Source organism: Heptranchias perlo, chromosome 16, assembly GCF_035084215.1.
Source record: "Heptranchias perlo isolate sHepPer1 chromosome 16, sHepPer1.hap1, whole genome shotgun sequence".
Taxonomy (NCBI): Eukaryota; Metazoa; Chordata; class Chondrichthyes; order Hexanchiformes; family Hexanchidae; genus Heptranchias; species Heptranchias perlo.
In genome coordinates this window covers 50,753,343-50,778,914 of record NC_090340.1, presented here as the reverse complement: position 1 = coordinate 50,778,914, position 25,572 = coordinate 50,753,343, and the positions used below count along the sequence as shown (strand labels likewise).

The window sequence follows — 25,572 nt, the reverse complement described above, 5'->3', positions numbered from 1 at the left end:
GGGGAAGTGGAACAGTGCCGCAAAATGCTTAATGACCTGACAAGGGCAGCCAAGGTAACAAAAATATGACCTTCACTGTTTCACTTTAACCAATGGGACCCTGATCGCCTTCACTTCTTAAATGGAATGATGTCTTCATTCACAGTGCTCTGGTCCAGTGACTCTGTAACTCTTCCACCTGAATTCTACGTTTGGAACCCCCCTCACAAGCCCTTCTTGTACGCGGTCCCTTTCAACTCCAACCTCTCATGTTCCAGGGTTCATCTAACAATTGTCCTTCAGCCTACATCAGCAGTCTGCTGCCACCTGGGAGATTCCCTTCAGCTGTTTCCTTAACCTACTGCTGTATTGTTCTAGGAGAAACTTACCCACAACACCCAGGAGAGGCAGGTCACTGGCAGGACGAATCTTGGACGTAAGAAAACTGACAAATTTTGAGGACCAGGCTAATGGCTTCGGAGAGCTATGCATATTGGGTATCAGCTGTGGAAGTCGATGATGACAAGGTCAATAGACCAGTGACAGCTGCAAGTGATAGCATTTATTTCCTCATTTCTCATTTCTTCAGTGTCCCCCTTCCCCTCTGAGCACCACATAATTTATATATTTAGTCAGAGCAGTTCCACCTAAAGAGTTCACTGTAAGCAAACTACAACTCCCCGCAGCAAGTTGGTAACAGAATGTTCTGCATTAAAATCAGATAAGCTGCAGGCTATTTTTGTACAACTGCTTGAGGATAATTTCATTGTAGGACTTTTGGAATTTTGCTTTAACAGCCTGAGCTTCATGTAGGTCGTGACAATTTTACATACTATATTCCCTGCCTAGACATGAGTGATGTAGTAATTTATAAAATGTAAGTAATATTATTCTGTCAGTCTAATAGAAGTACAAGTTATAAAATTTGCAATGTACCTAATAGATCACACTTGAAGTACTGTGTTCAGTTCTGTACACCATGCAAGCATTCATGGTCACAACAAACATATGGACCCAGATATTTATAGGGAGGCAAGGAGAGTGCGGGGGAGGCTGAATACTGCTGAAGAACGATGTGGCGGACCTGCCAAACTTAACGGCAGGAGTCATTAACATTATTTTGTTCCCGCCTGGCAGCTAGGCCAAACGGACAGCCTGGCCGGCGGCAGGGAGGGAACACCAGCAGCAGGAGGTCACAGCCAGGGACCCATGGGGACGGTCCCCAGCAATTGGGGCGGGGGGGGTGGTGGAGAGAGGCCATGATTGGGGGTGGGGGGGGGGGGAAGAGAGGTGGGCAATCGGGAGTTCTTGGGGGGGGGGGGGGAGGGAGTGAGGCTGGTGATTGGGGCTGGGGGAGGCCAGAGGCTTCCTTGAGGGGCAAGGGGGAGCCCTCCTGCTCCTCCTGGCCCACAGGAGTGCTGAAAAAAGCACTTATCTTGTGGAATCGGCAGCTCCTGCCTCCCTTTCACTGTCAGGTTTCCCGACCCCTGGGAAACCCATGCAGCAACAGTCAATTTTAAATTGGGCTCCCAATTGCACTGTGGCGGCCCAATTTAAGTATGTTAATTAAGTGTCCCGCTTCTGCACGGTAGGACACTTAGACATCCCGATATCCACCGCCATAAAAAAGGCGGTGGGTTAGAGATGCGTTCCCCGTATTTAACTGTTTAACCCCTCCTGCCCGTTGTTGGGGGGGGGGGGGGGGTTAATATTGAGCCATACAATTAATGGGAAGGGTGCATCCCAAGCGTAAAATATTAAATAGTATAGATAAGGTAAACCCAGAATATTACATTAAAGTAACCCAGGAAAATAGGGCCAAAAAACATTTGGGAAGGATTAAAGTGTTTGGAATAATCTTCCAGGAGGGGAGTAGAGGCAAAAACATTGCAGCATTCTAAATGCACCTGGATACTAGAGTGGGAGAGTTAGAGCTTTTCTAAAGTTTTTACGTATCATGGGCTCTAATTATAAGACCATTTTGTGCTTTCTTTTAAATGATCTGTGCTCCGTGTTTCAAGTCCAAAATGGACACATTCAGAGTTCTGTTTCAATTCAAAGAACTGTTAACCTACATTTATCTCAGATATCAGGGTTAAATTGTTTAAAAAAATACATAAAATTCTATTTATATGAAATAAATGATTTTCATTATGTGTTTTAATACAACACTCTGGTATTTTTTCCATATCAGCAATGAAATACCAAAAGATACATCAAAATGCAACATCCTTAAAATATTCAGCAGAACATTATAAGTTTATACGAATGCATGTTTTTTCTTTCTTACAATATAATATTTGAAAGTAAACAGGATCATTTATCACTTAAAAGTTATATTTGACCTAAAAGATTAAAAAAAAGACACAAAAATAGCTGTTTGCATAGATAAACATAAAACTCTTCTAAAATATGTGTAGACATATCAGGGGTAATTTTGTGAAGTTCCCATCTTGGTATGGAGATTCACTGGATGGGAGTGTGGGTCAGAGCTGGGGATATAACACTATAGGATCAATTGTGCGACCCATTCATCTAGCGAGGCTCAATGCTGGGAGTGTAGCCTCACAAAATTACCCGCTGTACTATACTGGATACCATTCAGTGAACTACGAGACATAGCCCCAGGGAAGAATTCAGTCTTTTTTGATGTGTATGTTGTCTTTTGTGGTGGCATAACAGAATCCAGCTGGAGGCAACTGGAAACATAGCAGATATCTCATAGATTTGACACCAGTGATTGCTGGCAACACACAAAAAAAAATTGGAGGACACGTGCCGGGGTACCATCAAGCAAGTCACAGATTTCTCATTGCCAAGTACATGTTCTGACAATCATGGTTCAGCAAGTGATAATTAACTCTGTATCTGAAATTCTCCACACAAGTTGCAAGTAACAAGGGAGTCACGGGCAGGAGAAGTTATGTGTGAAGCTTAACCACTGGGACTTTGTATCGATACAAAGAACTGAGGTTGAAGTTCAGCTGTGTAGCATTTGTTCTCTTGGCATAAATACAGAGACTTGGCTTAACTCTTGTGCTGCTGCTTCTGTCAGTTTCACCTAAAACTCGAGAATAGCTACGACCGTCAATTCACTGAGAGGTATCCAGTATTATTTATAAATATGTATATAAAATCACAAGTTTTTAAAAAAATGTATCAGATGGAGTATGTGCTTGTTCAGTCAATGAGGAGTGTATATTGTATCACAAATGACTTCAAAGAATACTTGTTCTGTGTTACAGGATCTTAAATATTACCAAGTTACAGAAAATAAAATGCTACCATGCATATATGAAAGGATAACTGAAGTTAACTGAAGTGCTGTTATATTACATGTTATAATCAAATCTAGTCACTCTGCATGATGAAATTTGTGACTGACTACAATGTCAGCATATCTAATAAAATCAATCCTAAAGTGACTATAGGAGTGTATCTGTACCAAAATTTAAAAAATGACAGAAAACCTGTTTCTGCACATTGGGAAAATGTGCATTTTGAAAGTTCTAAAGGTATTTTGTTGTTCAGAGGATAGGCATCCTTAAATTTTCATCAAAAGACTTTGGCAAAAGAAATAATGGATTAATGTCAAGCTGTGGACTGCACATGAATGTATAGTAAAACTTCAGTAGCTACACCAAGATCATCTGCACTGTATAGAAGTAAGTATTAGACAACAGTTCAAAAATAATGTGTAAGACATATATTGGCATTGACAGTTCAGGTAAAGTCACTGCCAGAGTATGACCTATTTACAAAAGCCATGATTAATAATGCAATATTAAAGTCGCCCAGCCCTGCTGGAGCTCAGTACAGTTGAACCTGAGAATGACAGTGGAAATACATACTGTAACAGCATAGACCAAGAAATCAAACCTTTCTGAAAGGTGAGGATAAACTTCACCACCTATAATTTTGTACACACAAACCATCTGACATTTTTCCACATTGCACTAGTAGAGTCTGCCTTATTTATGTAACTTATACACATTTTGGAAGACTGTGCTTAATCTTCTGTGTAAAAATACACCGACAAAAAAATTATACATAAAAGCCCCAAAAATGCACAGACTGCAATCCCAGTAGTTACATTGGTATTTCACTGCTGGTTCACTCCAGCACTGACCCTGCCAGAGTTTGTGGGGTCAGTGGGAGGGTGCATCATTTGTGTAGACCCAGAGAACACCTGTACCCCTTTGGGTGCATCTCCGGCACTTGCCTGACCCATGGTGCTGGAAACTCAACTGCATGACCTTGAGTGGGGGAGGGCTGGGAAGCACGGGCTCGCCCTTCATTAGAAAAGGGTGGGTCACGCTCCCCTTGACCCTCCTCCGGAGATTGCATGCAGAGCCATCGTGTGTAAGAGGGCCAATCCTAAAATATTGTTAAAATGTCCCCATCTTCAGGGGTTCACATTGTCTCTTGGGTCTGGTCCCCCTGGTGGGGCTCACTTCCAACCTTCTGGAAGCTAGCATGCCTCATCTCACTGGGCTACTTGACAACCAGATTTACGCCAGGTCCATTTTGGGATGGGGAGCTCCTAACATTTGGAATGCCCGCCCCAGCATTTCCCCCTCTGAAACGGCTTGCCTTGTAAGGGACAGTGGTAGCTTCATCTTTTACAAGAACCAATGGGATTTCCCAACTAAGGTTGGGCCTTTATCAAGCTGCTCTGCCGGACTCTTGCCAGAAGTATGGTGGGAGTCTGGCAGAACAGCTGAGAAAATCTGGCCTGAAATAAAGGAATTAGTCGTTTATGGAAAGCAGATGAAAAATGTTGTATCTTCAGGATGATATAACTAAATGTTAATATAAAATAAATGGGCAATAAGTAAGATCGAGATAGATTCCACAACTGTAAAATCTTTAGAATGTCATAATTAGCAACAGAATGAACTTATTATTAATGTATTGGTCAGATGATAGAACTCTACATAACGTATTTTGCTCTGTTAAATGTTAACCAAAAATTAAATGTGATTTAAAATGAAACAAAAGTAGTAACAGTTTTTTCTTTCATTATTATTACTAATCCAATTTTTGCTCATAGCCTAAAACGAGTGTAAGGAGAGAAGTAAAGTGCTCCTCCTGCACCCACAAAAAATATTCTGGCCGGCCGCTGTCCCATTCGAGCCCCTCCTCAGAATCAGAAAAGCGTCCCACTGACCTGACCTGATGGCTCAGCGTGGCAGCCAGCCACTTTGCTGCCCTCCTATAACTGGCAAGCTGCGGAGGGGTGCTGCCTTGGCAGCTGCAGCTTGCCGGTAGCATTTAAATACGGCTGGAGCTCACGCTGGCAAGGGTGGGCTGGGGATGGGGAGTTTTGACTGGGGGATGGGAAGTGGAAAAAAATGTGCCCTAAACCCCCCTTCAGAAGGGCAGTTAATGTTACAACAGAAAAGCAAGTTTTGGATCTATTAGTGTAGCACTGCGAAAAGTGCAACGTACAGAGGATTTTTCAGCAGTACAGAATGGGTTCTACTTCTCAACCAACCTGGGTGTGTCTGATTATGTGTGGTATGATGGAGTGCATTTCCACTGCACTGTTAGCTTTTCATTTACACAAAAGGTGTATTGTGTTGTTTCTAAGGATTAACTTCCTCTTGTTTATCTTAAAGTAACAGTTTTGGCAAGGGAAAGCTTCATTTCCCTTTAGGACAGTTACAAATATCCTACTCACTAAGCTGGAAATATCTTTTAAAACACTTTTCCAGTAATAATATGTAGATAATTTTAGAATCTATAATATTTTCAGAAATAAAGCACATCCTTATCACAGTATAACACATTATCCAAGCTTACTTTTCCTCTCAATATCCACTCAATGGCTTCCTTCTATGCACTGTGCATTTGTATTACAGTAAATTAAATTTCACGTATATGTGGTATATTTGGCTTGGAAATGCATTTTGCTTCCCAAATGACTAACCACCAAACAATATACTGCTTGGGGAACAGTCCAAGAATAAAGCCATATAATTGTTTAAACAAAATAGTGCAAAATGTGAAACAGGAAGCAGGTGGAAAAAGTGGAAATAGAGGGAAACAGTAGAAGGAACATCAACAAGGATCATTTTCAGTGGTCTCAACAATATTTCCATCTTGTCTTGGGGACCTGTAATAAAATGCTGGAATTGATCCTTCAATAGATCATACTGGAAATATGTTCTCACTGATTCAGGGTCCGAATCTGTAGCATTTTTCCAGGACTCAGTTTAGATTCTACTTTATATAGCTTAGTATTTAGATATTGTAATTAAATATTACTTGCAGATCAATAGAAAGGGTTTAAAGACACTATCAACTGTAACTGAATTTTAAACATTTGCCCCAGAAGTATTAAAGGATGGTATCGGGAGTAATTTTCTGAGTGTGTACTGACAGTGGGGAACCGAGCCCACCACCAGTGCATAGTGGAAAATTACAGGCAATGCATCCGTGGCAGGCAAGGATCCTGCAATCAGCCTGTACTCAGGTTTAGACTATAATGTAAATTGAGTTTTATGTTAAGGCTTGAGGAAACTTTTAGAACCATCCTCATATTTCAGCAATTTTCATCTAGTCAGACCTCATTCTAAGCTCATTAACAAGGGTGAGTACTTCTCTGTTCTTGTTGTTGCTACTGTTGTTCTTGTTCTCCTCCTCTTGCTGATAGCTAAATCATAAGAGACATTTAAAGTTACTTCTTCCCAAATGGAAGTACATTTTGGTTTATGAGTTGGAGATCTTGGACAACAACAGAATGCATCCTGTAGGAAAGAAATAAGGACAGGAAATGCTTGCTTTGGTTTAGGCACTTTAGATACTACAAATACATAATACAGGGAAAAAAAAAATCTTCTAGCCACATCCCACACAGTATTGTATGGCCCATGCAGCCATTAACTTTCACCATGCAATTTTGTTACATGTATTTTTCACGTTCGCCTTGCCTATAGGTGAACACCTGAAAGAAAATTGCAATGTCAATGCAAATCTGAACAGCCCCACAAATCCAGAATTGTACTGGAGTCGCTTTAGTAATGAAGTAAACAGTCTTAAAGATATCACCCAGGGTCCACAACAGCACCATCTTCACACTGGAAAAAGAAAAAAAAGTGAAAATTATAATGCTGCACTTAAGTAATGAGATTTGTCAAATGCAAATTTAATTTACAATATTAAACAACAACAACAACTTGCATATATTTTTAAAAATTCGTTCATGGGATGTGGGCGTCGCTGGCGAGGCCAGCATTTATTGCCCATTCCTAATTGCCCTAGAGAAGGTGGTGGTGAGCCGCCTTCTTGAACCGCTGCAGTCCGTGTGGTGACGGTTCTCCCACAGTGCTGTTAGGGAGTTCCAGGATTTTGACCCAGCGACAATGAAGGAACGGCGATATATTTCCAAGTCGGGATGGTGTGTGACTTGGAGGGGAACGTGCAGGTGGTGTTGTTCCCACATGCCTGCTGCTCTTGTCCTTCTAGGTGGTAGAGGTCGCGGGTTTGGGAGCTGCTGTCGAAGAGCCTTGGCGAGTTGCTGCAGTGCATTCTGTGGATGGTACAACTGCAGCCACAGTGCGCTGGTGGTGAAGGGAGTGAATGTTTAGGGTGGTGGATGGGGTGCCAATCAAGCGGGCTGCTTTATCTTGGATGGTGTCGAGCTTCTTGAGTGTTGTTGGAGCTGCACTCATCCAAGCAAGTGGAGAGTATTCCATCACACTCCTGACTTGTGCCTTGTAGATGGTGGAAAGGCTTTGGGGAGTCAGGAGGTGAGTCACTCGCCGCAGAATACCCAGACTCTGACCTGCTCTCGTAGCCAAAGTATTTATATGGCTGATCCAGTTAAGTTTCTGGTCAATGGTGACCCCCAGGATGTTGATGGTGGGGGATTCGGCGATGGTAATGCCGTTGAATGTCAGGGGGAGGTGGTTAGACTCTCTCTTGTTGGAGATGGTCATTGCCTGGCACTTATCTGGCGCGAATGTTACTTGCCACTTATGAGCCCAAGCCTGGATGTTGTCCACGTCTTGCAGCATGCGGGCTCGGACTGCTTCATTATTTGAGGGGTTGCAAATGGATCTGAACACTGTGCAATCACCAGCGAACATCCCCATTTCTGACCTTATGATGGAGGGAAGGTCATTGATGAAGCAGCTGAAGATGGTTGGGCCTAGGACACTGCCCTGAGGAACTCCTGCATCAATGTCCTGGGGCTGAGATGATTGGCCTCCAACAACCACTACCATCTTCCTTTGCGCTAGGTATGACTCCAGCCACTGGAGAGTTTTCCCCCGATTCCCATTGACTTCAATTTTACTAGGGCTCCTTGGTGCCACACTCGGACAAATGCTGCCTTGATGTCAAGGGCAGTCACTCTCACCTCACCTCTGGAATTCAGCTCTTTTGTCCATGTTTGGACCAAGGCTGTAATGAGGTCTGGAGCCGAGTGGTCCTGGCGGAACCCAAACTGAGCATCGGTGAGCAGGTTATCGGTGAGTAAGTGCCGCTTGATAGCACTGTCGATGACACCTTCCATCACTTTGCTGATGATTGAGAGTAAACTGATGGGGCGTTAATTGGCTGGATTGGATTTGTCCTGCTTTTTTTTGTGGACAGGTCATACCTGGGCAATTTTCCACATTGTCGGGTGGATGCCAGTGTTGTAGCTGTACTGGAACAGCTTGGCTAGAGGCGCAGCTAGTTCTGGAGCACAAGGCTTCAGCACTACAGCTGGGATGTTGTCAGGGCCCATAGCCTTTGCTGTATCCAGTGCACTCAGCCGTTTCTTGATATCACGTGGGGTGAATCGAATTGGCTGAAGACTGGCTTCTGTGATGGTGGGGATATCGGGAGGAGGCTGAGATGGATCATCCACTCGGCATTTCTGGCTGAAGATGATTGCAAACGCTTCAGCCTTGTCTTTTGCACTCACGTGCTGGACTCCGCCATCATTGATGATGGGGATGTTTACAGAGCCTCCTCCTCCCGTTAGTTGTTTAATTGTCCACCACCATTCACGACTGGATGTGGCAGGACTGCAGAGCTTGGATCTGATCCGTTGGTTGTGGAATCGCTTAGCCTTGTCTATAGCATGTTGCTTCCGCTGTTTAGTATGCATGTAGTCCTGAGTTGTAGCTTCACCAGGTTGGCACCTCATTTTTAGGTACGCCTGGTGCTGCTCCTGGCATGCTCTTCTACACTCCTCATTAAACCAGGGGTTGATCCCCTGGCTTGTTGGTAATGGTAGAGTGAGGAATATGCCGGGCCATGAGGTTACAGATTGTGCTGGAATACAATTCTGCTGCTGATGGCCCACCGTGCCTCTTGGATGCCCAGTTTTGAGTTTCTAGATCTGTTCTGAATCTATCCCATTTAGCACGGTGGTAGTGCCACACAACACGTTGGATGGTGTCCTCAGTGCGAAGACGGGACTTCATCTCCACGAGGACTGTGCGGTGGTCACTCCTACCAATACTGTCATGGACAGATGCATTTGTGACAGGTAGATTGGTGAGGACGAGGTCAAGTAAGTTTTTCCCTCATGTTGGTTCGCTCACCACCTGCCACAGGCCCAGTCGGGCAGCTATGTCCTTCAGGACTCGGCCAGCTCGGCTCAGTCGTGGTGCTACCGAGCCACTCTTGGTGATGGACATTGAAGTCCCCCACCCAGAGTACATTTTGTGCCCTTGCTACCCTCAGTGCTTCCTCCAAGTGGTGCTCAACATGGAGGAGGACTGATTCATCAGCTGAAGAAGGGCGGTAGGTGGTAATCAGCAGGAGGTTTCCTTGCCCATGTTTGACTTGATGCCATGAGATTTCATGGGGTCCAGAGTCAATGTTGAGGACTCCCAGGGCCACTCCCTCCTGACTGTATATCACTATACCGCCACCTCTGGTGGGTCTGTCCTGCCAGTGGGACAGGACATATCCAGGGATGGTGATGGAAGAGTCTGGGACGTTGGCTGAAAGGTATGATTCTGTGAGTGTGGCTATGTCAGGCTGTTGCTCGACTAGTCTGTGGGACAGCTCTCCCAATTTTGGCACAAGTCCCCAGATGTTAGTGAGGAGGACCTTGCAGGGTCGACTGGGCTTGGTTTGCCGTTGTCGTGTCCGGTGCCTAGTGGTCCGTCCGGTTTTATTCTTCTGACTTTTTGTAGCCAGATTTTACAACTGAGTGGCTAGGTCATTTCAGAGGGCAATTAAGATTCAACCACATTGCTGTGGGTCTGGAGTCACATATTGGCCAGACCGGGTAAGAACGGCAGGTTTCCTTCCCTAAAGGACATTAGTAAACCAGATGGGTTTTTACGACAATCCAGTACTGATGCTAGTATTTTAATTCCAGATTTTTATTTAATTAATTGAATTTAATAGTCACCAGCTGCCATGGCGGGATTTGAACTCATGACTCTGGATTTTAGTCGAGGCCTCTGGATTACTAGTCCAGTAACATAACCACTATGCTACCGTACCCCTATATAGCACGTTAACATAGGAAAACATCCCAAGACACTTCGCAGAGATGTATTGAGACAAAAATGGATGGTGAAGCAAAGGAGAAATTAGGAGGGGTGAGCAAAAGAAGTGAGTTTTAAGAAGGGACTTCAAGGAGGAGAGGGAGGTGGAGAGATGGAGAGGTTTAGGGGGGAAATTCCAGAGCATAGAGCGTAGACAGTTGAAGGCACAGCCGCCAACAGTGGGGTGAAAGGAGAGGGAGATGCACAAGAGACTCTACATTTACCTATCTGATCAGAATGCAAGGCTTTATTCACAATGGTTAATTTCTTCATCAGGACTATTTTTATTTTTCTGTCAACCATCTTAGAATCAGAGAATCTTGTAGCACTGAAGGAGGCCATTCGGCCCACTGAGCCTCTGCCGGCTCTTTGGAAGAGCTATCCAATTAGTCCCACTGCCTGCTCTTTCCCCACAGCTCTGCAAATGTTTTCCTTTTCAGGTATATATCCAATTCCCTTTTAAAAGTTACTATTGAATCTACTTCCACCTCCCTTTCAGGCAGGACATTCCAGATCATAGCAAATTCTCCTCATCTCTCCACTGGTTCTTTTGCCAGTAATCTTAAACTCACTGATAAAATATTTCACATGTCATGCCAGCATTTCTGCATCTCAGCCGAGTACTGGCCTATTCATCTCCATTTTCTCAATCTTTTCAGATTCCATGACTGTGTCTCTGCTCATCTCCCCTCTCCTTATCATCACTGTATATCTCAGCCTCAACAGTACTTTACCTCTCCCCGCCGCATTTTTCATTGGGGGTGAAATCCAACTTCGGCAGGGGCACAAAACAGGCGGTAGCAGAATGGAAAGGAAAATCAGGCGCGGTGTATAACAGGTAGCTGATCTGCTACCGCCCGTTTTGCTCTTCCCGCTGAAGTTGAATTTCACCCCCCACAACTTTTAATAGAAAGTCTTAAAATGCAAAGTGTGTGAGGTAAATCAATAAACAGATCGGTAGCAATGGCTTAAAGAAATGGAAACTGGGCTGATATCAGATGGCACAAATGCTTATCATTTAGCTCACACATTAAACTCTCTAACATCACTTTTTCAATGCATCATCATTTATTAGCCCACGTCAGAGTTCTACCAGATTATGTTTTACTTTATTCTACATTTCATTATGATTATAATTAAAAACTACTACTTAATCAGATGAAGACCATCCATCTCTACTCCCTACTTTTGTCTCCAGTACTGGAGTTTCTATTCATAAGAAAGGCATACAGGCAGATAGATGAACCAATGGCATGGATCACGTCTAGCACAGCCTGCACAGCCCTGCTTAATACTCATTCACATTGATGAATCACTCTTGCTATACAAGAATAATGCTGTATCTGGACCAAAAAAGTTTACGATCGCATTTCAGAATAAGGCCACAATTAAAATAGCCATTGCTTATGAGTGACAAAAGTAATAATGAAAAAGAAATAACTGCAGGTATAATTTGAAAATCTTACAGATTATTCTTTACCACCTAAAGATACAGTTTGATAGCACAAGATGCTGTATGGATTTCAATTACTATAAAAATTTTACTAGTTGCTGATCATTTTGGGAATGGAAGTACTGTTGAAGTAACTTATCTGGATCCGGAGATTTTAAGATTTGACTCAATTAGAATCCACAACTTTAGTGACTCTGAGGATGAATTTCCACGGGGGTTCTTCCATTCGTACACTGTAACCGCGGTGGAAGAGTCACGGAAAGCCAGGAAAAATGAAATTATGGCAGATGAACGGGAGAACCCCCACAGAAATTCACGTCCTTGATAGTCAGCAGTGACATTCGCTGCAATATTCACTCTTTCCTGAAACTCCATGAGTTATTTATCTTTCTTCTGCATACCTTCCATATAATCTACTTTCTTGTAAAGAAGAGTCTTTGACCTTCATAAACATGTAACCAAGTTACACTTCAGTAACTTTGAATGATAATATACTTAAAATCCTTGGAATAGATGGATTTTTATCTGTGATAAACAAAGGTCCACTTTACGAGGATCTTGGTTTATTCCCCAAACCGTATTAAATGCCAACAACTTTACTCCAGTGGATAAAACATTTCAAACTACAGGTAATTACTTTTGTGAATACAGCTGCAGTCTACTAGATTAAGTGGATAATTACAACGGTTATACAAAGTTTACTGAAGTACATCTGGTTATATGCTATCTGAAGTTAACATACACCCTGGCCAATTTTTCTCCATAAAGTTTATGTCCTTCTCTCTGCTCCTAAAGGCACTCCTTGCTAGGGTAGAATATCTTGCTCAAGTGGCCAATGAGTTTTGGAAGGCTATTTTACCACGGAATCTGTCCTCCCGTGCCCTCCCCCATCCCGTCATCCGGTCTCTTCCGCCCAGACCCCACCCTCCCCCTTCCCCCTTCCTCCCCCCCCCCCCTCCAACCCCCCCACCGCGATCTCTCCCTTGCTCCTCTCCAGTCCCCCTGGTTTCTGACATCTACAGCAGGCTTTCACTTCCGGCAGCGGCCAGCCTCTCAATCTGGTTTAATGTTTCTTTATATTAGCTACAAATGTGACAATGCATTTGTATGAAATCCTTTGACCGCTATTTTTACAAAGGTGTTAGCACAGTGCAACCTTATTGTTCTGGAGCCATGTTAACTCTGATCTTTAATCCTGGATCAGCATGAAATTTGTGGACATCAAACAGGAACAAGAAGTCTTCAAATATATAATTTACCCACAAATGTTGGCAGAATAAGGATGTGATGGCAACTTGGATGAGCATAAAGAGCTCAGATAAGACAAGAAACAGTTGAGAAACACGGAAAGTAAATAGAGAGACAAAACAGTACAGCAACAAAAGGAATGACTAAGATTTACAGTATTTACACTGTAGGTGAAGACTTTTTTAAAATCAATAATGGACAATAGAAATAAGGCCTAGTTTTAACTTTATCTACATATAGATTGGTCAAACCAAATTAGCAATAATACTGTGGGGGAGGAATTCCTGGAGTGTGTACGTGATGGTTTTCTAGACCAATACATTGAGGAACCAACTAGAGAACAGGCAATCCTAGACTGGGTGTTGTACAATGAGAAAGGATTAATTAACAATCTTGTTGAGCGGCGTCCCTTTGGGAAGAGCGACCATAAGATGATAGAATTCCTCATTAAGATGGAGAGTGAAGTAGTTGAATCCGAAATTAGGGTCCTGAATCTAAATAAAGGAAATTACGAAAGTATGAGGTGAGAGTTGGCTATGATAGATTGGGGAACTTTACTAAAATGGATAACGGTGCATAGGCAATGGCTAATATTTAAAGAACGTGTGCAGGAATTACAACAATTAGTCATTCCTGTCTGGCGCAAAAATAAAGCAGGAAAGGTGGCTCAACCGTGGCTTACAAAAGAAATTAAGGATAGTATTAGATCCAAAGAGGAGACATATAAAATTATCAGAAAAAGCGGCAAGCCTGAGAATTGGGAGCAGTTTAGAATTCAGCAAAGAAGGACAAAGAGATTGATTAAGAGGGGAAAAATAGAGTATGAGAGTAAACTAGCAGGGAACATAAAAACTGACTGTAAAAGCTTCTATAAATATGTCAAGAGAAAAAGATTAGTGAAGACAAATGTAGGTCCCTTACAGTCAGAAATGGGGAACAAAGAAATGGCAGAACAATTAAACACATACTTTGGTTCTGTCTTCACAAAGGAGGACACAAATAACCTCCCAGAAATGTTAGGGAACCAAGGGTCTAATGAGAGGGAGGAAATGAAAGAAATCAGTATTAGTAAAAAAAGTGTTAGGGAAATTAATGGGGCTAAAGGCTGACAAATCCCCAGGGCCTGATAATCTACCTCCCAGAGTACTAAAGGAAGTGGTCCTAGAAATAGTGGATGCATTGGTGATCATCTTCCAAAATTCTATAGACTATGGAATAGTTCCTACAGATTGGAGGGTGGCAAATGTAATCCCACTATTTAAAAAAAGGAGGGAGTTACAGACCAGTTAGCCTAACATGAGTAGTGGGGAAAATGCTAGAGTCTATTATAAAAGATGTGATAACAGAACACTTGGAGGGCATTAACAGGATTGGACAAAGTCAGCATGGGTTTATGAAAGGGAAATCATGCTTAACAAATCTACTGGAGTTTTTTGAGGATGTAACTAGTTGAACAGATAGGGGAGAACCAGTGGATGTGGTGTATTTGGATTTTCAGAAGGCTTTTGATAAGGTCCCACGCAAGAGGTTAGTGTGCAAAATTAAAGCACATGGGATTGGGGGGAGTATATTGGCATGGATTGAGAATTGGTTGACAGACAGGAAACAGAGAGTAGGAATAAACGGGTCTTTTTCCGGGTGGCAGGCAGTGACTTGTAGGGTACCGCAGGGATCAGTGCTTGGGCCCCAGCTTTTCACAATATATATCAATGATTTGGATGAGGGAACTAAATGTAACATTTCCAAGTTTGCAGATGACACAAAGCTGGGGTGGAATGTGAGCTGTGAGGAGGATGCAAAGAGGCTCCAATGTGATTTAGACAAGTTGGGTGAGTGGGTAAGAACATGGCAGATGCAGTATAACGTGGATAAATGTGAGGTTATCCAATTTGGTTGCAAAAACAGAAAGGCAGATTATTATCTGAATGGTGATAGATTGGGAAAAGGGGAGGTGCAATGAGACCTGGGTGTCCTTGTACACCAGTCACTGGAAGCGATTATTCAGGGGCTGCAAGCAGTTAGGAAGGCGAATGGTATGTTGACCTTCATTGCAAGAGGATTTGAGTACAGGAGCAGGGATGTCTTACTGCAGTTATACAGGGCCTTAGTGAGACCACATCTGGAGTATTGTGTGCCGTTTTGTTCTCCTTATCTGAGGAAGGATGTCCTTGCCACGGAGGGAGTGCAACAAAGATTTACCAGACTGATTCCTGGGATGGCAGGACTGACATATGAGGAGAGATTGGGTTGATTAGGCCTATATTCACTAGAGTTTAGAAGAATGAGAGGTGATCTCACCGAAACATATAAAATTCTAACAGGAGTAGACAGACTAGATGCAGGGAAGATGTTCCCGATGGCTGGGGAATCCAGAGCCAGGGGTCACAGTCTCAGAATACGGGGTATGCCATTTAGAACCGAGATGAGGAGAAATTTCTTCACTCAAGAGGGTGGTGAACCTGTGGAATTCTCTACCACAGAAGGCAGGGGAGGCCAAGTCATTAGATGTATTCAAGAAGGAGATAGATATATTTCTTAATGCCAAAGGGATCAAGGGAAATGGGGAAAAAGCGGGAACAGTGTACTGAGTTAGACGATCAGCCATGATCATTTTGAATGGCGGAGCAGACCCGAAGGGCTGGATGGCCTACTCTTGCTCCTATTTTCTATGTTTCTATGTAACTCCAGGCCAGTTTTCGGCGGGTGAGTCGTAGTGTGAGTTAGAAACAAAACTGCTGCACCAGAAATGCGGCCTGAATTTTTCATTCCTGGGCTTCGTTAAAATCCTGCCGGCTGACTTCACACACCTTCCAGCTGGGAAGTCAGTGGGAAATCACATGGCCTGGAGGCCGCTTGCTGAGACCAGGTAAGTGGCGGGATCAGCAGCTGGGATCGTCCTGCGATGCTCTCGTGATCGGGAACGGGGTGGGGGCGAGTCCGCGCTAGGGAAGGCCTAAACTTTCCTTGTCAGTCCTGGATGAGCACTCCTGCTCCTCCGGCCCCACAGGGAAAGTAAAAAAAAGTTTTGAAAAACTTTTTGTGCCTTTTCTGGCTCCAATCTTCTTACCCGCTGTCTTCACTTGGCAGGAAACTCACTGTGGCTTCCTGCTTAAGACTCCAAGTTAAAATTGCAGTCGGGGTTTCAAAAACATCATCGGGACCTGACGTGCATATGTGAAAAAAGGAAACGGTCGATTCTGGATGGGTGTCTTTGCCGCCTGCTCAGTTGAACAGGTCAAAATCAGGAACTGTCAGCTCCCAGCAACTTCAGGGCAGTTAAGTAACCTGGTTAATTTTAATTGCCCACCCGCTAGGCGGGTAGTGTTAAAATTGCCCTCCAATATGGATTAAAGATGCTAAAGAATGCAGTAATAATATTAAAAATGGTTATAAGAAATATATCATGCACATTAACAATTGACATCTGTGGTGATGGCTTCTACTGGTACAAAAATGGACCAATAAATAAACACACCCAATATAAAATGAAAACAGAACGCACCAGGGACCAACTGTAACATGAGCTTCTGTCTTGCAAATTATGAACACTGAACCCTGTACTTTGATTACTGTCTTGTAAGTGTGCCAGGCATCCAATTCTGTCTCCTTTGCTGCTTCTTACAGTTCCATGTGCTACTCTTACTAAATATACACATCTGCCATGTAAATACATTGCTACTTCTGGGATTTTGGTCCTTTAAATGCTTTCATGCAATGGCACTGATGGATGTAATATTTATCAGCTGTTAACGCACTTCTGCAGGTTAAAGAAATCTTGGTTTATCTTTGCAGTATTTATCAAAGACAACAGGCCACAAATTACTGAAATGGTTAACACCAAGTACATTGGAGTTATAGTAATTTTAAAAATTGTTGCTCTTCACAATGCCTCATAGAATAGTTGCAAAAAGCTGACTTGTAGATGCAAGTGCTTCTGTGGCAAAGAAATTTAATGTGGTAAAATATGCTAAAAATATTCTAGTTAAAGTGGTGCTGATAATGCATAAGATTTTCCAGTGATAGTTTAGCAAAGTGCTAAATGAATTAGTCAAATGAAGGACCAGACTTGGTACATTATTCAGTGATTTTATTTCAGTAAACAGAAATGAGCAAATCAATTGAAACTATTGATTTCATCTGTAGCACTTTAGGAACAACTTAATATTCCTCTGGGCTCCTTACACTTCCAAATAGGTCATTAGTCACAGTTAGATAACTGAAAATTTTGTACATTCAGTTCAATCAAAAAATGTAAGGCTAATTTAGGGTACTTATTTTCACAGCTTGCAAAAGTCTGAATTAAAGAGTTGTTTTTTCCAGTTCCTTGTTCATAAATTTTAAAATGTTATGCTTAACCTTGCTTTAATGACAATATAAGAACATACGAAATAGGAGCAAGAGTAGATCGTATGGCCCTCTGAGCCTGCTCCGCCATTCAATAAGATCATGGCTGATCTTCTATCCAAATCCACTTTCCCTCCCTATCCCCATATTCCTTGATTCCCTTAGTTACTAAATATCCATCGATCTCAGTCTTAAATATACTCAACGACTGAGCATCTGCAGCCCTCTGGGGTAGAGAATTCCAAAGATTCACAACCCTCTGAGCGAAGGAATTTTTCCTCACCTCGGTACTAAATGGCCTATCCCTTATCTTTAGTCTATGACCCCTAGTTCTAGAATCTCTAGCCAGGGGAAACAGCCTCTCAGCATCTACTCGGTCAAGCCCTCTAAGAGTTTTATACGTTTCAATGAGATCAACTCTCATTCTTCTAAACTCCAAAGAATATAGGCCCATTCTACTCAATTTCTCCTCATTGGACAACCCTCTCATCCCAGGAATCAATCTAGTGAACCTTCATTGCACCCCCTCTAAGGCAAGTATATCCTTCCTTAGGTAAGGAGGCCAAAACTGTACATAGTACTCCAGGTGTGGTCTTAACAGAGCCCTAAATATAATTGCAGCAAGACCTCTTTATTCTTAACTTTCTGTAATTCGTTTACAAGGACACCCAAAGCCCTCTGACTACCAACATTTCTTAGCCTCTCACCTTTTAAAAAATATTCTGCTTTTCTATTTTCCTACCAAAATGGATATTTTCACATTTCCCCACATTATACTCCATCTGCCACCTTCTCGCCCACTCACTTAACCTGTCTATATCCCTTTGCAGCCTCTTTGCGTCCTCCTTACAGCTTACTTTCCCACCTAGCTTTGTATCGTCAGCAAACTTGGATAACAGCAAACTTAAAAAGTAAAACCTCAAAGATAATAATCTCTGGATTACTACCTGAGTCACACGCAAATTGGCATAGTGACAAACAGATTAGATGGTTAAATGCGTGGCTGAAAGAATGGTGTGGGAAGCAGGGGCTTCAATTCATGGGGCACAGGCACCAGTACTGGGGAAAGAGGGAGCTGTTCCGTTGGGACGGGCTCCACTTAAACCGGGCTGGGACCAGTGTTCTGGCGAGTCAAATAACTAGGGCTTAAACTGCTAAGAGGCGGGGAGGGTTCAGGGAAGGGTAATTTTATCAGTCTAAAAAGAAAAGTCAAGGCTGTAGAGCAGAGTAGCGATTTGGGTAAAAATAAGCAGAGTGTGTCAGGAAGGGACAGAGAGTTTAACAAAGGTAATAGAGCATTAGTGACTACGGTCACATCAGAGGAAAAAGGTTAAAAGTTAAAATTAAAGGTGCTGTATCTGGATGCATGATGCATTCGTTACAAGATAGATGAAATTAATGGCTCAAATAGAGACAGATGGGTTTGATCTAGTAGCCACTACTGAGTCATGGTTGCAGGGTGACCAAAGTTAAAACTAAATATTCCAGGGTACTTGGCTTTTAGAAAAGATAGGCAAAATGGAACAGGAAGGGGGAGGCGTAGCCCTGATAATAAAGGATGAGATAAAGACAGTAGTGAGAAAGGATCTTAGCTCAGAAAATCAGGATGTAGAATCAGTGTGGGTGGAGCTAAGAAATATCACGGGGCAGAAAGCACTGGTGGGAGTAGTTTACAGGTCCCCTGACAGTAGTTATAGTGTTGGACAGAACATAAATCAGGAAGTTAGAGGAACATGTAACAAGGGTAATGCAATTCGTGAGGGGTTTTAATCTTCATGTGCACTGGGCAAACCAAATTGGCAAAAATAGTTTGGAGGACAAATTTATGGAATACATCTGAGACAGTTTACTGGAACAATATGTCGAGGAACCAACTAGGGAACAGGCGATTTTAGATCTCGCATTGTGTAATGAAACAGAATTACTTAGTAATCTTATAATAAAGGGTTCTCTGAGGAAGAGAATATGAGAGAATTTCATATTGAGTTTGAGAGTGATGTAGTTAAATCCGAAACAAGGGTCTTAAATTTAAACAAGGCCAATTATGTAGGTATGAGGGACGAGTTGGCTAAGGTAGATTGGGAAATTAGAATAAAAGATATGATGGTAGATAAGCAATGGCGAACATTTAAAGAAATAATTCATAATTCCCAACGAATATAGATACCCTTGAGAAATAAAAACTCCACTGGAAAGGTGATCCAACCATAGCTAATTAGAGAAGTTAAAGATAGTATTAGATTAAAAGAAGAGTCATACTTTGTTGCCAAAAAGAGCAAGCCTGAGGATTGGGAGGGTTTTAGAAATCAGCAAAGGATAACCAAGAAATTGATAAAGAGGGAGAAAATTGAATATGAGAGTAAACTAGCAAGAAATAGAAAAACGGATTGTAAGAGCTTCTACAAGTATATAAAAAGGAAGAAATTAACGAAAGTAAACGTGGATCTCTTAGAGGCTGAGACAGGAGAAATTATAATGGGGAATAAGGAAATAGCAGAGACGTTAAACAAATATTTTGTATTTGTCTTCACGGTAGAAGACACAAAAAACTTACCGGAAATAGTGGGGACTCCAGGGTCTAATGAGAGGGAGGAATTTAAAGTAATTAAGATTAGTAAAGAAAAAGTATTAGAAAAATTAATGGGACTAAAAGCCGATAAATCCCCTGGACCCAATGGCCTACATCCTAGGGCTTTAAAAGAGGTGGCTGCAGAGGTAGTGGATGCATTGGTTTTGATCTTCCAGAATTCCCTTGATACTATAACAGTCCCTGTGGATTGGAAGGCAGCAAATGTAACCCCGCAATTCAACAAAGGAGGGAGAGAGAAAACATTGAACTATAGGCCAGTTAGCCTGACGTCAGTAATAGGGAAAATGCTAGAATCTGTAATTAAGGACGTAGTAACAGGGTACTTAGAAAATCATAATATGTATAACCAGAGTCAACACGGTTTTCTTAAAGGGAAAATATGTTTGACAAATCTATTAGAGTTTTTTGAGGGTATAACTAGCAGGGTAAATAAAGGGGAACCAGTGGATGTAGTATATTTGGATTTTCAAAAGGCATTCGATATGGTGCCACATAAAAGGTTGTTATACAAGATTAGGGCTCATGGGATTGGGGGCAATATATTAGCATGGATTGGGGATTGGTTAATGGACAGAAAACAGAGTAGGAATAAACGGCTCATTTTTGGGTTGACAGGGTGTAACTAGTGGGGTGCCGCAAGGATCAGTGCTTGGGCCTCAGATGACCTAGATGCGGGATGTTCCATTACTACGTCCTTAATAATAGATTCTAGCATTTTCCCTACTACTGATGTCAGGCTAACTGGCCTATAGTTCGCTATTTTCTCTCTCCCTCCTTTCTTGAATAGCAGGGTTATATTTGCTACCTTCCAATCCATGCGAACCATTCTAGAATCTAGGGAATTCTGGAAGATCAAAACCAATGCATTCACTGTCTCTGCAGCCACCTCTTTTAAAACCTAGGATGTAGGCCAACAGGTCCAGTGGATTTGTCAGCTTTTAGTCCTATTAATTTCTTCAGTACTTTTTCTTTACTAATCTTAATTGCTTTAAGTTCCTCTCTGCCATTAGGCCCTTGGTTCCCCACTATTTCCGGTATGTTTTTTGTGTCTTCTACTGTGAAGACAGATACAAAATATTTGTTTAATGTCTCTGCCGTTTCCTTATTCCCCATTATAATTTCTCCTGTCAGCCTCTAACAGACCCACGTATACTTTCGCTACTCTCTTCTTTTTTACATACTCGTAGAAGCTCTTACAATCTGTTTTTATATTTCTTGCTGGTTTACTCTCATATTCAATTTGTTTTTTTCAACACCGTTAACCATCCTCCTCAAATGTCACTTCTCCACAGTCCACCTTCGTGGCACTGCTCTCTGCTGATTCCACTCCTGCCTGCCACATTACAGACATTAAATTATCTTAAATGATTTCTTCTCCTGTGCCCACATGGTCACCTCTGGTGTATTCTAGAGGTCCATCCCTAGTGTCCTTGTTTTCATCTAACCCTTGCCAATATTATCCAGGAACAAGGAATCAGCTTTCATATGAATGCCGATGACCCCAGCTCTACTTCATCATCTCCTTCATCGACCCACATCTATTGCCACTATCTTCAGTATGAGCCAAAACTTCCTATAGATAAATTTTGGCAAAACCAAGGCCATCCTCTGGCTCCAGTGAACACCTATGCATCTCTGACCTCAACTCCATCTCCCTCCCTGGCTGCCATCTCAGACTTAGCCCAGAAGTCCTGAACCTTGCTTGACCCCGAGCTAGCTTCTTACCCCTCATCCAATCTGTCACCTCTGCAAAATCATTTGTCTTAACTCCTACCTCTCCCTTTCCATTGCCAAAACCCTAATACATATTTATCAGGGATATAAGTCATCCAGAGCGCTGCGGTCCATTTTGTCAACCACACTAAGGCCCACAACTCAAACTACCCTGTCTTCACCAAGTTCCATTGGCTTCCCATGACACAGAATTAATTTTGAGATTCTAGTCCTCATTTTAAAATCCCTCCATGGCCTCACCTTCCCTGCCTCTGTTATATCCTCCAGCTCTATGTGACATTGGAAACCCTCCGGTCCTCCAATACAAGCCTGCTTCTCATTTCCCGTTCCCACCATCCCATCATCGGCGGCTCCTTCATCAGGCACCTTGCCCTCGTCCTCTGAAACTCCTTCTCTCAACATCTCTGCCATTCCATCAATGCTTTCAAAAGCCTCCTTAATAACATAGTCTTCAACTGTACTTTTGTCCCCACTTGATTCTTTCCTCTTCCTTCCCCACTGTCCAAATTGGTGTCAACTTGTTATCCACCGCTTTATAAAGCATTCTGAGATGTCTCTCTGTACACAATGACCGTTATAGAAATGTAGGTAGTTATTGTTTTCAAAACTCCAGGTCTACAAAATTCAAAACTGCATGGGGAGTGTATATATTGTGGTGCCCAAAGCATCACAATTGTGTGGGGCAGGCTGGATGGACCAGAGGGTCTTCACCTGTCCGTCATTTTTTGTATGTTCGTTTATGTGCGTAAATGAGTCTGGGCTTCAATGCTAGATCATCAAGGCTCAGGGGCTGCATGTGGCCCAACAGGTTTCAGTTTGGACACCACTATGTTAAGTGAAGGTTTGGCAGTCTCTACCCATTTCCTATGGGGCACAAGTCTAGAGTACAAATTGCCTATATTGGGAAATAAATGGCTGTTTCATTCATAAGAGACTACACGGGTGGCTGGCGTTGGAAAGAGAAATTGTCACAGTGTTGCCATAAATGGTGTTCAAGTAAGATTCAGGATAAGCAACTTTGTTGCGGTAACGTAGATAGAGTTTTGTTCCGCATCCGATCTACATTAGAACCTGACCTGTGACTGCTTGATTACCACACGGAGAAAAATGTATTAAAATATTCCAACTCCGAGCACTGATGAACACCAAGATTCCCAGCCCCTAAAATAAGATTATACTATATTTGTTATCAATAAGTAACGAAAACATGAACAGAATTAAATTACATTATTGTATATAATTTGTAAATGTTTGAACAACTTAGAAAATCCAGAAAACTATAATTACTCATAGAGAATATCGATGTGGTGCAGGGAGAAATTCTGTGAAAGTATTGGGCAGGGAATAAGAAACATTCCATAATCTATTTGGTCTGTTGTTGTTGTTGTATTTTTATCATCCCAAGGAACAGACAGAATCTGGGCTAAATATTTCATTCAGATAATGCGCCTCCATAATGAAGGTATGAACATCATATTGTAGTGTTACTATAAGGCATTAGGTAAGGGCCCACTAACAGGCACAAACCATCACTCTTCTAATCCAGGGATAGAAATATTTGTCATTGTTTTTAATCAAAGGAATGAGCTTGCATGTTTACATTTTCAATTTGTTGAATAGATCATGGATGAGCTGTTCAAATAAAGCTAATTACAAAAAAGCATTAATTGATTTAACATTTGACCACAATGAGTCAAGGGATCTGACCTGTGCCTCGTAAAGGAGCTGCATTGTGTAAAATAAAATTAGAATAAGCTTTGTTTTTTGGTTAAATGGGGTTCATGGTTTAGTTGTTCAACAAATAAAGGAAATGTAGCAGATTACTTATAATTAAAATGTTATGAACCTACCAAAAATTCATATATAATTATTAGGCACAGCAAATATAAGTAAATGTCATACGTAGGCTCAACAAATAGGTATCTCTGGAGTTTTCAAGGCTACGTCTTTGAACACAGAACTAATGTACTTGGAGCTGACCGATTTTGGTAAATAAGGCATTTTAAGAAACATTAAATAAGTTGTAGCTGATTTCAAGTATTAACTTGAATCTTTGGAGAAGGGTTGGGGGTTAGAGAGGAAACAATTCTAGAAATAAAGCATTGGGCTACCATCTGGGAAAGTTACAAGAAAGAATCTCAACTGTGACTGTCATTTGTTTTGGTCTGCTTTCAATTGAATCCTCTACATTCTTCACTAATGATGAAGCACTGTGCCGAAGCAGAGTGCTGTTAATTCAGAATGAATTCAAATACAATGGTCTTAAAGGTTTGGACTGTACCAAGCTCAGAATCAAAAGATTTATCTATTGATCTTTTCTGCAATCTACCCAAGAGAACTACAAATATTTCAACACTAAGCAGGTACAGGCTTGTTAAAACCCTGATGTTGCCAACTGTGACAAACAGAGCCAAGCAGGCACATTATATATCCCACCCAATTTTGCTTTGTATTGATTTCAATGGATAGGAAAACTGAGGGGACGTATAACCGGCGGCCAATCCACAATGCCAAGTTTACCACCCAGCAGTGAAAATTAAAATCTACCTAACCTTGAGATTATTTAATTTTATGGCACTTTCCCACCCTCCCATTGAAATAGCAATACAGATACAGTAGAATCTCCAGTATCCACACTGAAATTACTCAACTTTCCAACAACAACTTGCATTTATCTAGCACCTTTAAAGTAGTAAAATGACCCAAGGTGCTTCACAGGAGCATTATTAAACAATATTCTATTTATCTTCCACAATTTTCATAGTCAAAGTCTTGCATAAAATTACACAGACCACTAACACACTTACTGTTATTTGTATTTCATTTTTTTGGGCAAAAATACATAACTTTTTTTGTTATGTACATTGTACTTATCTTATTGTTGTCTCTGTTGTACTGCTGTAATGTGTAAGATCAAGATTTGGAGACTCTGAATTATTTGCCAGTTTTATAATCGACTGGGGGGCCACCCTCCATTATAGTGAACAATAAGGATTCTGCTATATATCACAATTTACCATGGTAAATGTTCCTTTACATAACAGTAAATGTTTCAGAATAAACAATGCTAGATTTTTAAAAATAAGCAATCACATTCTTCCCAAATATTTAAGTTTTATGAGTGAGAATGTTTCCTCACCTCATCCCTACTGTTGACTTGTTCTTGAAGTTCTGGAATAGCTGAGGTACTCCCAACATGGCTTCAATAAGGACAGCTGAGAAGCCAAGAGTTTCCACAAAGAGTTGGAAGTCAATCAGGAGGTAGGTAATAATAAGGCACAACACAGTGAAGGATAAACAAAACTGGATGTAATCAAGAAAGTGGCTCCAGGCCCAAAAATACCTTGGATCAAAATCTATGGAGAGAAAACAAATCACAATTTTGATTATGCGTGTACCTGCTGAACCTCAGTTTTAATTTATCACACTTGCCTAGATAACAATCATTGCTCTTTCAGACATTTCAACAGTGTAATAAAGCATTTTATATCTATGATGTTATTTGGTGATTGATGTGAAGGAAATAAGCCCTTAAAGTCACATTAAAAGAGTCACAGTATCAAGGTAGGTACTACTAGTGTCACATTGCAAAAAATTCCAACCCTCCCCGCCCCAAGCAGGTGATCCACCTACTCTTCACCCTCCCTGGCCACCGAAATTTCGGCTCTAAAAGTTTGCCCCAAAAATTTACGACTTGAATACAATATTAAAGTGTGTTTAAC

At 41.7% G+C, this 25,572-nt stretch overlaps 1 protein-coding gene across 3 annotated transcripts in view; it reads right to left on the bottom strand.

Annotated features, from left to right (window-relative positions):
- Positions 1 to 2,141: 2,141 nt before the first annotated feature.
- si:dkey-246g23.2 (solute carrier family 66 member 2) overlaps positions 2,142 to 25,572 on the bottom strand; it is a 68,791-nt gene continuing 45,360 nt past the window's right edge. For all 3 annotated transcript variants that reach the window (XM_067998107.1, XM_067998106.1, XM_067998108.1), the window contains exons 4-5: positions 24,990 to 25,206; positions 2,142 to 7,061 (exon numbers count right to left, since the gene is read on the bottom strand). In XM_067998107.1, coding sequence (XP_067854208.1) covers positions 6,887 to 7,061; positions 24,990 to 25,206 — 392 coding nt within the window. In that variant the 3' untranslated portion in view covers positions 2,142 to 6,886. The remainder of the gene's footprint in view (positions 7,062 to 24,989; positions 25,207 to 25,572) is intronic.